Genomic DNA, 12889 nt, shown 5'->3' on the forward strand with positions numbered 1-12889 from the left:
TTGGAGAAAGAAAGGAAAAGTTTTCACCACACACACTGACCTTGCGTTTTCTGCTTTCAAAGCAAACAAAATTACCCAGATCAAAATAAATAATTCATTATTATTCCTACTTCCTTTTGAACGACGATACCCGGAATTTCCGGGTATCGAAGTTCAAAATCCCCGGAATTCCGGGGTTTCCCCGGAGCACAAACACCCCTGTTAATGGTTATAATTATTTTTCATGTGACAACAATGCTTCGTTAACTATTCCATGTACAAAAATCTGAGAACCGACAAGGATTAATTTTCAAATAGAATATTGTAATTAACGTATCAAAAATCTTTTACAATCCTCCCCTATATTATATATATATATATATAAATAATGACAAGATGGACAAATAATTTTCCTTGTTTGAAAGCATCGGTAACTAAAATAAATGAACAGAATAAAACCAAATTCCATATGCAAAGCATAAGGAGATGAATTCTAAAAAAAGTTGCCAATGTAATAAACTTGTACACAAGGAATGCCAGTGCATTAAAACCACTGCATATGAGTAACAAGGGGAGAAGACCTTAATGTTGATTAATAAAAAATTATTTTTTTGAAATTCATACTGCATGTTATTTATTTCTCTACTATCAGTACATACACAACATTGCCCAGGCATAACATCCAAGTGGAAAAATCAGCTTTAAACTTAAGTCTAACCTCCACCCGATATGACATTGGCATGACACACAACATTAAACAAACTTAAAAATATATTTAGAAATTATCAAAAATAATTACAAAACAATTTTTTATTGCACACATTCAGAAATATTTAGACTGTTAAAAAGGTAAAAATAAGATATGCTCATAGACAAAACAATTCAGTAAAAATATACAATAGAAAAGTTGTTTGAAAATTTAAAAATATACAAATAAGTCATTGTACCCATTGTTCCACACTTGTTTATCAACTCTATATAATCTGATATGAAAATAAAATTCAGCTTGCTTCATAATATGTCTTTGTAAACTATATTAGCTGGGCAATCACTTCTTTCCTCATGAGATTCATTCTGTCTCTTCTATTCAATTGCAGTACAATTTAAAGAGACAATTACTTCGCTCAACAGAAGACTCTACTTTCCTAAGTGGGGACATTCTTTCACTAACTGAATTTTTCTTTCCTCTACATTTTCATTATTGCACAACAAACGAAGCACTTTGGCATTTAATGTACTCTGACCAAGGTTGGGTTTCCTTTTTTTTGGCATTATGAGTTTTGAATCATTGTTTAAAATCAGACATTAACAAAGATATATATCGCATTTGCATAACCACAGCCCTTCTACTTGCACATACTCAATTTGAGGTTTTCGTACATGTGTGGATAAGTGCAAAACATAGATACTGCTGTTTTATGCATTTGTGAATCGTAGTAGGAAAATAATTAAAATTGTAATCATAAAACTCCTTTTTAAATAATAAAAAAAAAACCTTCAATACACTAAAACCTTCTCCAATAAATGCTCTACAAATTGGTGCAAATATCTCCAATATCAGTTAAGTATTTCTCGAGACTTCATTTCATACTATGTATAGATGTGCATTGTTTATTACTCAAACATTAATGAAATTTTGGATAATCCCTTTTCTATACACTCACTGTGACTTATTTTTATTTTGACTGTGCCAGAATCTCTATTACTGGTAACTTTTGTAACTTAATTCTTTTGTGAAAAGTATATTCACATGTCTTTCAGAGTCTGCATATGAAATGATTTCATTCCATTCATTAGTTTTATATACAGATGCCTCCAAACAGAAATACATAACGTTTTTTTTTTTTTAAGTATTATAAATTTAGGGGGGGGGGAGAAGATTGAATTCTGAGTAGTATACTTTCCCCCAGGTATTATTATCAATCATATGTTTAGCATATGGGAAAACCAAGCATTGATATTAAAGCATATATCATAAGTTTATATTAGAGCTTACTTGTGTATTTATCATTGCTTGCTCTAATGTAGATTCTGGTAACCCAAGATACTTGGCTCCAGAGCAGTTTTCAACTAAATATATGGGATTTTTCAAACAAGAATTTTTCATCCGGAACTGAAAATGTATCAAATTTTCTGTTTTAATATTATACCAATATATAAAGAGTAAAAATTTGAAGCATATAAAAATCCAACATAAAGAATAGTTACAATCCAAACACATCATTCATTTCAACAAGAATTTGCTGCCTTCCTTTTTTTAAAAACCGTTTCTGCCAAAATTCAAATACTGTTATCGATACATTTAAACAAAAACTGTGAGACTGTATACATGCCAATAAATTTCAAATAAATTCTAGGATTATCCATAGTTGAAAAACATTAAATATGAAAAGTTTGTAACTAATCACACATACATAATTGATTATCATAATTTATGCATTTTTGAAATTGCATTTCATAAGACACAAGAAATATTCTTAGTAATAAAGCTTCATAGAAACACTTTTTTTTTTTAGCTCACTTTTTAAGAAAAGTGAGAAAAAGAAATCAATGAAAACTTTTTTTTTCAATTCACAGAAGACTTTAAAAGGAATATTCATTAATATTCCTTTTAAATGAAAAATCTATGTATATATGTAACTTCAATTAATCAGCATTTTAAAAATACTTATGTTCTAATCAGTTGAACTCAAACTTCATTTTAATTTTGGAATCATAATGGCGGTTATTTTCCCCCTCTACCAGTACCAAAATCAAAATGTCGTTTCAGCAAATTCTCTTCCAAAATTATGCAAGTTCAAAATTCTTTCGCATGGTTTCTTCTTCATGCTTGCTATTTCCTTATTCAGATTATACCAGAGTCTAGTCATGATTCTAGTAAGGACTTTTCAAAAGCATTAAAAAAATGAAATCTTTCTTTAATCGCAAAGAAGAAGAAATATTTATAGTTAACTATAACTGCTTTCCTACCTCAAGAAAAGATTTAATATTTATACATACAATGAACTTCAATAATTGTTTTTTTTTTTTTACTAATATTTTTTTTTTTTAATGAAACTACAATGGAATACGCAGAACTATTTGAAGCAGTAAAGCAGTGTATAAAATAGAGAAGAAAATATAACTAAAATCATACCTTTTGTTCCCGAAAACGACCATCTTTTATACTATGAGCTAAATCATCAAGTCTTTTTCTTTCCACTATAAAATCTAGAACAAGTTCCTTTTCACTATCAGAATTATCCCTCGCAATCCATAAAAAATCTCCAACATGTAACTTTCTTACTTCATACTCTACTCCACATTTTTGTAGTTCAGAAATAAATAACTTTTTGTTCCTACCATGTCTGAAAAAAAAAAAAAAAAAAGAGTAAAGATTGTATCAGGAAAAACATAAATAAAAAGGTTCCATATATACAAATGATATTCAATACCTCAGCATTTATAAGCCATATATATATATATATATTAATATGTTTATCTATTATTTCTTTGAATTTTGCATGCATGTTAACTAAAAACATATTACATATTCCAATACAAATGATATTCAATACCTCAGCATTTATAAGCCATATATATATATATATTAATATGTTTATCTATTATTTCTTTGAATTTTGCATGTATGTTAACTAAAAACATATTACATATTCCAAAATATTATAGAAATCTCACATTGAAATTCAAATCAAATGGATAGCTTTTAAGAATAAGAAATATTAAAAGCATATGACCTTACATTTTAAAAATTAGGAATATATCTCACAAATTTTCCTTTTGTCAGATGATGTTTAGTTCTTTTCAAAAATTATTTCAGCCACTATTACAATTCAATCAGGCAAAGCTTTAATATATAGTAAACTATATATAAAATAATATTGTGAAATCTAATTGAAACAATTTCCTTTCAGTTTAATTTAGCCCATATCAACTTCATTCTAAAATATTCTCTTATTTTCTGATCCCATCCCACTTTTTCTATTTAATTAATTCAACACGAGTTCTAAAATTGCTGAATCAGCTAAAAGTCGACATGTTCCCACACTCCGAGTGAAGGAATAAAAAAACTGTCCAGCAAGCACATTCTTTAAAAGATTCCTGTGTTTCCCTTGTCTAAATCGGCGCATGAAGAGACAGATGGCACTTTAAATTTTTAACTTTGTTTTATTTCCATCCCGGGAGGCACAAGCAGCACAGACAAGACATGTCCATTCACAGAACAGCACAAAAGCAGAAGGTAAAAGAGAGGGAAAATAATTTTCATTCATTTGAAAATTTTAAGGTCAGAAGATATCATGTTGACTAATTAATGCAATCATATAATTTTTTAAGCAGAAGGTAGTTTCAAAGAGAGAGATGACACTTTTAATTTTATTTTATATATATCATTATGCATATTTTATTTATATTATCAGTTTTACTATAACTAACATGCCAATAGTATAAATGCATCACATTTTGTATGATTTGGGAACAAATATAAAATTCGATCATATAATGTCTATAAAAAAACTTCAATCTCAAAACAGTCAGTAATATCTGTGAAAAATTTAGCTCTCAGAACTTGAAAATAAAAAACTTATCTAAATTAATTCTAAAGAAAAATGAATATGACATATTAAGAGTTTCTCCGGCTTGTGTTAAAGGTCAGTTGGTGTAAAATGGTCATGAAATTAGTTATGATATACTCCCAAAACTATGTTAAATAATTGCATTTTCTTGGCAAATATTTTATAATGCACTATTTTAGGATTGCAGCAGTTTTTATTTGCTTCCTTTTTTATGCTATTAAAATGTTTAATCATTATTTTTCAAGCAAGTTATTACTATTGTTTTATTGTAATGCAGCACAAATTGAATAATTCATAAAGAAAAATTATTGCAGATGAGGGGAAAAAATGATTAGTAAAAATATCCTATTATATCAATATGATCAACTGAAAAATTATGCTTTTTATTAAATTATAGGTTAATATCTTATTAAATAAATTATTATAGCAAATTTTAATATTTGAATCAAATATAATAGTTGGTTATAAAATTAAATAACTTTTTTTCCTTCAGAATTTGCAAAAATAAAAAAATTTTTAAAAAAAGTTGAAGATTTACAATTATTCAAAGAGTTTAATAATAAAAATCTATATAAAGTCTTACTGTTTAATTTCACGTCTAAGCAACGAACTTTATACATATAACACAAATGAAAACAACAAATTCTAAAATGTTTGTAACGTGAATGGTACTTTTTTCATTGCTTGCAACAACTAGTTTGCATACATTTTTAATGTATTTAGTAAAATATATTCATTAATTGATAATTTATTAAACTGCTACAAAATTAATTTAAAGAAATTCATAATAATGAAGTTAAGTTAGCATATCAGTCCCAAAATCATTTTCTATAGTACAAATATTAGTGAATAAATAATCTATACAACAAATAATAGTGCACAAGTTCTGCATGACTATCAAAATTGAAATGAAAACCATAACTTTAATCTTATGAAGAAAAATAATGAAGCCCCAGTTGCTTTCTGAAACAATATTTCAATGTATTTTAATAGCACAAATAATCACAAAAGGACAAAATGATATTAACTTTGTAAACAAATACCAGCATTTCATAAAAAAAAAACGGAATGATTTGGAATAATACATACCCAGACACTGTTTCACAATTATCAACACAAAGTACGATACTGAAGTGTCCAGGAAACAGATAAAATGTATTGAGATCAACAGGTGAGGAATCTACATCTTCTGTAACAATTTGCTCACTTTCAACCACAGCTAACTGTTTAACTGGTATTCTACCTATATTAACAGTTTTAACTTGAACATTGTTTTTAAAGACACGAGCTGAAGAAGGTTTAGCTGCAGGTTTTCGGATCTGCAATGAATTACTATTGCTAGAACTAGTTGAAGCATCTGTAGAAGATCCAGATGAGGATTGTGAACTACTAGGAGAAACTAAGATTTAAAAAAAAAAAAAAAAAAGCATTAATAAAAAAAAAAATCACATCTGATTTTCAAAAATATTTTTCCTTCCAGCAACAAAGGCTTAGTTTAAATACACTATTTTGCAGTGCAATTTAGTTTTGATTATTAAACAAGAATTTATTCTCATGAAACTATTTAAAATATCATTACACTTTTAGAAAACTTGCTCAAGCTTTCATATAATAAACAAGAAGAGTAATATACATTCATCATAATTTTACTTCTAAACTTTCAATAACTAAGCTCCACTTAACTTCTGAGTTACACTGGCTCTTAATTTCTCCCACTGATTGAATGATAAATCAAAAATGTTTCTTCAAAATTCCTTAACTCCAAAAACTTAAATCATATAATTTCAAATACTTTCCTACACTCACTTTTTCCTGCTTTTTACTTTTCTATTTGGAATGTGTTACCCTCCAGTCATGAACTAACAATGAACTTTTTTAACAAATTTAACAATTTTAAAAGTCTTATTTAATTATGAAGAAGAATTAAATGTAATTTCTAGAAAAACACTACTGTTTTTCTTTCTCAAGAAAATCCTTATATATATATAATGTGAACATATATTTTTTGTGCAGTTTCACGGCTGAAGAGAGCGAAAACACTTTTAATTTTTTAATCTTCTCTTTATTCCATCCTGGGAGGCACAATTTATATACAAGCAAGAAGCGACAAGGCTCGTCAATCCACAACGCAACACAAGAGCAAAAAGTGAATGAAATATTTATCCCCATGGTTATACACTGCGAGATTCTAAAAGGAAGATTCTACACATGTCGATTTAAGTAAGAGAATTATAGGGATCTTTTAAAAGAATTTGTTCAACAAATTTTTTGAAAGAAGAACTTTTGTGGCATTAATTAAACAAAAAAAAAGTATAAAATTGGATCAGGAAATAAGAAAACATTTTAGAATGAAGTTAATATGGGTTAAATTAAGATAAAAGTTAAAAAATTAGGAAATTAATTAGGATTTAATTTAAATTTAGAGATATCATTATACCAAGAGAGAGAGAGATGAAATAACAGAGACATGAGAACAATCCTTGATATTACATTTTTACAATTAACTCTATTAATGGTGGAAAAAGGTTGCGATATTTTTTTATACAATGCAAAGGAATTTATAAATTATAATAGTATTTATCATGAACATAACAGATTAGTTTATTATAGAAATTTTTATAAATTCTTGAAGTAGTTCTACACTACATTAAAATACGAAAATACATACCCTGAAGGATAAAATGTATATATATATATATTTTGGATTTAAGATATATTCATAAATATTAATATTTAATAATCATTTTTTAAAGTATACCTTTTTCATAAGACAAAATCTTATTTATAACATGAAATAGTATCATGACAAAAACAATTCATTTTTATCAAATATTAAAATGAAATTATTAATAAAAATTAAAATGTTTCCAAATTTAGCCAATTCTTTTCCTTTTATTTAAAGTCATTATTCTCTCATTTTCATAATCATAAATTTAAAAATAACTTCACAATTTTATTGCCGTACAAGCACACAGTATAAACATATTTATCAAAAAACGTTATTAAATTCAAAGAGCAAGCTTTTGTACAAAGAAATTAGTGTAGAAAGTCTACATGCACTATTTAGTGAAGTCAATATATTATTGATATCATTTCTATAGTATATTCAATGGTAATTATATTCAATAGCAAATATAATAATACTTAAATAATTTATAAATTAGAAACCATAACTTACTATTACTTTTTCTCCATTCAACAAGCTTTGCATCAAGCATGGCACACAATTTATCACCTAAGAAAGAATTAAAGGAATAGTAACATCTGAAAAGAGCAAGCTTTTGTTGACTAAAAATGTTGACTAAACTTAGTAATAAGAGCTTAAAAACATTATAATACTTTTGCTACTTATCTAAATTAACAATAATTCAAAAGCAGGCTTTAAAAGATATTTACCAAAATATTCCAAAATTTTTGCTTCTTTGCCACTAGAGAGTGGTAAGGGATATTTCTTTAAAGAAGAAAGAGCCTGTAAAAATGTTCAAGAAATATTATCATCATAATTATATAATATCTGGAAGTAATTATTTGTAGATACAATGACTATGAATAAAACAACTGCAGGTAAAATAATTCTGAATAAAACATCAAATTTGATTCAGGATTTTTAGGACCACTTTACTATCTATTTTGTTTCCCTTCTTCAAATAAGATTATTTTTTCTGTACTTGCATTATGAATATGAATGTTTTTTTTTTTTGTTTTTTTTGAAATCTTTTTAGAATTTTGATGGTAACATATGAATGCTTTTACTTCTATTACCTCTTTTAAGTGGTAATTTTTCATTGCTTTGATTTAATTTCCTGAAGCATTTAGTGATGGCATTGCATTGTAGATTTTTACTTAAAAATTAAGCTTTCAATCCTAATAAACTTGTTTACTTAAAAAAAAATATTTTTCATCAACAAGGAATTTTAAAGCCCTCCTTTAAAAAAAATCCAAAGACAATAGTTTAAAAGTTTTCACGCCATTGGTTAAATGTAAATTTTCAAAGAAAAAAAAATGCTGTATTAATAATTACAAGAATTAAACCATAAAACTGAATGGGGGGATAGAATTAATCATTGCTGCCTACTTTGCACTGTGGCTAATTGATTTAAGCAGCTAAATGCACACTCCTCATTTAATGACAGGTTCAATCCTAGATCCAAAAGAAGGGACCAAAGATAAGATGAGTAGCTTCAAATAATGTATTAATTGCCAGTAATTAACAAAAAAAATGTCAATTTATAAAAAACATATCAGGCAGTAACTTGGAATTTCCATAGATATATTCGAATAGAAATACAACAATAATAATTAAACAGTAAAGGATGCCTACCAAACAATAGATTTTCGTGCAAATAAAATTGGCAAGAATATGAGAATTCAGACTATAATGCTGCTTGAATTTAACTTCCAAAAACAAAAATAATTTCTCTGGTAATCATAATATTCTGAAAACTCACTTTAGCATAAGTATATTGAAGTTTCAAGCCTTTTTCTTTAGCATCCTGTTTCCATTCAGTTAACCATTTTACAAACAACGGATTAGGGCTTGTATATTTTTTCTTTAATCGACGTTTAACAGCGTTATCCATTTCTTTTAAATACAGAATAATTTTAAATAATAATTAATTAGTTCTATCAAAAGTTCATAAATATACATTCAACTTTCGTTCAAATATTCCGCATTAGCAGGTTTATTTACTTTCTACAAAAAACAGTTACAGTTAAGAATCCTTATAAGGGGGGGGGGAATTGAACTGGCCCAGTTGCTGCTTGCATTTTATATTTTTCTTCATAATTAATTCCATTATTTTTCTGCTTGATAAAATATTCTTGGATATACCTTTTTTATTATATAGCTGGACAGTTTTAAAAATATTTGAGTAATAATGTATTAAATCTCAAAGTACGTAGTGGTTGGATTTGAAGTAAGCAACCTCATTGACATGATGGCACATGGGATGCATAATCCACGATTTTTTGACTAACAAATAATTTTGCTATTGTTATTTTTAAATATTTGTTCCAAATATCTGTTATTTCAATCATATTATTAATAAAAATTATTAATTAGTATTAAATATAAAATTTATTAATTGTAATTAATAATTAATTCACTAAAGTAACGTTGATTGAATTAATTTATCTATTTCAGTTTACTTCTTAAATTTGATTTTTTTTCAAAACGATTTATTTAATTTCTTTATTGGAATAAACCATTTTCTGAGAAATTTGAATTAAATATATATGTCATTTCATTAAAATGTTTACTTTAGTTTTCTACTCTACCAATAGATGGCGTCAGATATAAACAAAATATGTGCAATCAAAGTAATGTCACAAGCAATTAAAAAAGATCTTTATGGAAAAGTGCATCGTCAAATGCGAATATCGGAAAGTCAAGGTCACTCCCATGAAGTGGAGCGTTGATTTCGCACTTTCCAGTGAAGTCACCGCTCCGATAAATTTCAGTGATATGCGATAAATTTCAATGATACGATAATTCCAAGAATAACCGGTCCGTTCACTTCAGTGGGTAAGGGACTTCCCCTATGCATGATTGAACTCTTGTTCGAGAGCTTCCATTGGACAGATCGTATCGATTGTTTTTTTCTATCGTGAACCAAGACCTGTAATCGGAATATCACCAGTAATATCGTATCAAGGATTTGAATCAAACCTTTCTTTGAAAAGTATTGATCACTGGTATTTGGGATTATTTGATAATGGTTACGTAATAACCGCTCGTAAAATATTCGTCATGCCTACATGGGATTAATTTCATGAAATCATTAATATTGGGTATCAACATAAACATATAATGTTATCGGGTTTTTGTTTTTTTAAATTGTAGTTTAGTACATTGTATTTTAAACCAGTACCTAGACTGTTCATGTGATGTCACAGCATAATTGCTGCATAAGTCTTTTAAATATAATAAAGCCATGTGTATTAACTTATCATTTATATATATTATGTTCACTCTTTTGCAAAGAAACACTATTATTCCGTTGTCCATATTGATAATGCACGAACTAAACGATAAGCGAAACGAGGAACTGTTTTCCATGTTCGTTTTATCGTTCGTTCATTTTTTTTTTTTTTTTTTTTTTTTTTTTTGCTTCAAACTTGATTGATAAAAACTTAGATATTAAAAATGCGAAAGTAATTTTAAAATCTACGTGATATAGAGTATAATGTTATTTTATTTATACAAATTAAACGAATTGTTTGTCCAAATTAATATATAATAAAATGGCTAATTTCCAAAAAATAAAAAATACTGAAATAAAAAAAACTTAAGTATAACTGACTAAACAGGCTGGATAAATAATTATTTAATACAACAATGAGTCCTCACTATGTTATATTTAGAATCTTTTAATACCCTTTCTCAGAAATTATATTTTTTTATGCAAGACTATTTAAAACATGGAAAAGCAAAATTGCCATTTTAAAAATATGAACCTTGTTTAATGTAGAAAATTCACTTTATTGTATAAAGTCTTTAATGAGCTAATTATTTCTGGGGAGTAATAAAGTTTTCTTAGTCATGACTTTAGAAAAAATAATAATGTCTGAAATTAAATTAAAAGTTCTAATTTAATTTAAAGAACTTGGTTTTAAATGAATGTAAATCTGAATACATTGAGCAAGAATTGATTATAACAGATGATTTTTAATAAATTTTCCTTGTCTATCTAAGGAGGTTAAGAATTTTAAATGAAGATCAACAAAACATACTTATATACTTCTATTTACTTGAGTTTAATTATTTTTGTCCTGCGTTTTTTCATAGTCAATCGTATTTTTTATATTTTAAGTATTTATTTAGTTTTTATTCGTAACTTTTTATCAAATCATTGGGGTTTTCCCCCTTCTTTTTCTTGCTGCTTTACATTTTTTTAAAACTTAACGTCAAATCATCATTAATATAAAATTCATAACAAAAATTCTTTCTTTTTTTTCTGTTGTTTCATACAATTAAAAATTCACAATCGCAATCACTGCATAAACATGAAATTCTATTTCTAAATGAATATAATTTTTTATATAAATATCAGATTGTTTTTCATTCAAATTACAAAATAATTTTCATTTCTTTTTAACAATACAATGCTATAACTATCTGAAAATTAATTTTATTTTAAAAGAAATGATTATTTACCAAAGTATCTCTTTTTAGATTTAATTCTCATTACGTCAATCTTGATGTTTATTTTCATGGGATTTTCCTTAAAAATTGGCAGTAAAAATTTTTTAATGAATTAATATGTAATTCAATTAATAAAACTTAATTTAAAGTACTTTTTACATCCTCGTGAGTTTAATAATCATTGAAATTATAATACTTTTGATCTTAAAAAGAATTCAAAATTTGAAAGAGATAGTCGAAGGTAATTATCCTTTGACTTCCCCATACATTTCCACAGTTTGGCATATTTGATAATTAGCATCATTAGATTGAAGCATTTCATGTTAGAATATTTTCCCCCTGTTGACTGATTTCAGTCAAGAGTTGGTGCATATCTATAATTTCTACATAAAAATTGCATACCGACCTTCTTTTATCTAGGTCAATGCGTTTTCTTTTCTTTAGTCTTCTTATTACTTCAAGCAGTAGACAGACAGATAGACTTCCAATTGATAGATATAACAGATCATATTTAACAGATCTACAGTTCTGGTGGAACGACTGTGCACAAAATTTCACCTATTTATCTATGTTATTCTCTTTTTGAGTAACCATTTTCACATCTATTAATTCTTTACACAAATGCAATGTTTAGGTAAATGCATGCAGTAATAAAAGTTTAATACGATATGATTAACAATACCAACGTCAAAGAAAAATCTTTGTAAATGTAACCATTATATTTTTATTAAAAAAAATTACTTTATCCTTCTAGGGGATTGGATACCAAATTTCATACGCACGTACATTTTTAATTTAAGGATCACAAGCGAAATTTCATCCATATAGCTCTTCGGTTTTCGCAATAACTGTGCTTTCATAAATGCGATTAGACTAACACACTTTTAAAAAAATTCTTCAATTTTAATTTTTTTTTTTTCTGAATTAAAGAGGCCTAAAACACGGAGATTCGTCAAAATATCGTGGTTGTAAACCAAACTTCAGTACTTTCCCCTTTTATATTAAGAATGCGGAAAGCAAAAATAAATAGTAAAATAGATATACAAACACTTGGATTATAGAAACTTTTAATTTTTTAAGATTTAATGATATTTAAAGGTAAAGTTATAACTGTTGCAAACAAAAAATAATTCGTTTTTTTTTTAGAGGAATAGGAGTAAATCATTTTAATGAAGCAAAAATTATTTTTTCC

General features: G+C 26.7%; 1 protein-coding gene across 6 annotated transcripts in view; it reads right to left on the reverse strand.

Annotated features, from left to right (window-relative positions):
* LOC129984830 (crossover junction endonuclease MUS81-like) overlaps positions 1-12889 on the reverse strand; it is a 59209-nt gene that overhangs the window by 5724 nt on the left and 40596 nt on the right. For 4 of the 6 annotated variants that reach the window (XM_056094795.1, XM_056094793.1, XM_056094794.1 and 1 more), the window contains exons 3-7: positions 7950-8022; positions 7732-7788; positions 5643-5952; positions 3116-3326; positions 1976-2092 (exon numbers count right to left, since the gene is read on the reverse strand). In XM_056094795.1, coding sequence (XP_055950770.1) covers positions 1976-2092; positions 3116-3326; positions 5643-5952; positions 7732-7771 — 678 coding nt within the window. In that variant the 5' untranslated portion in view covers positions 7772-7788; positions 7950-8022. Of the gene's footprint in view, positions 1-1975; positions 2093-3115; positions 3327-5642; positions 5953-7731; positions 7789-7949; positions 8023-9001; positions 9234-12889 lie in introns of those variants that run through there. The other 2 variants (XM_056094791.1, XM_056094790.1) reach the window with 1 other exon arrangement.

Source organism: Argiope bruennichi, chromosome 9, assembly GCF_947563725.1.
Source record: "Argiope bruennichi chromosome 9, qqArgBrue1.1, whole genome shotgun sequence".
NCBI lineage: Eukaryota > Metazoa > Arthropoda > Arachnida > Araneae > Araneidae > Argiope > Argiope bruennichi.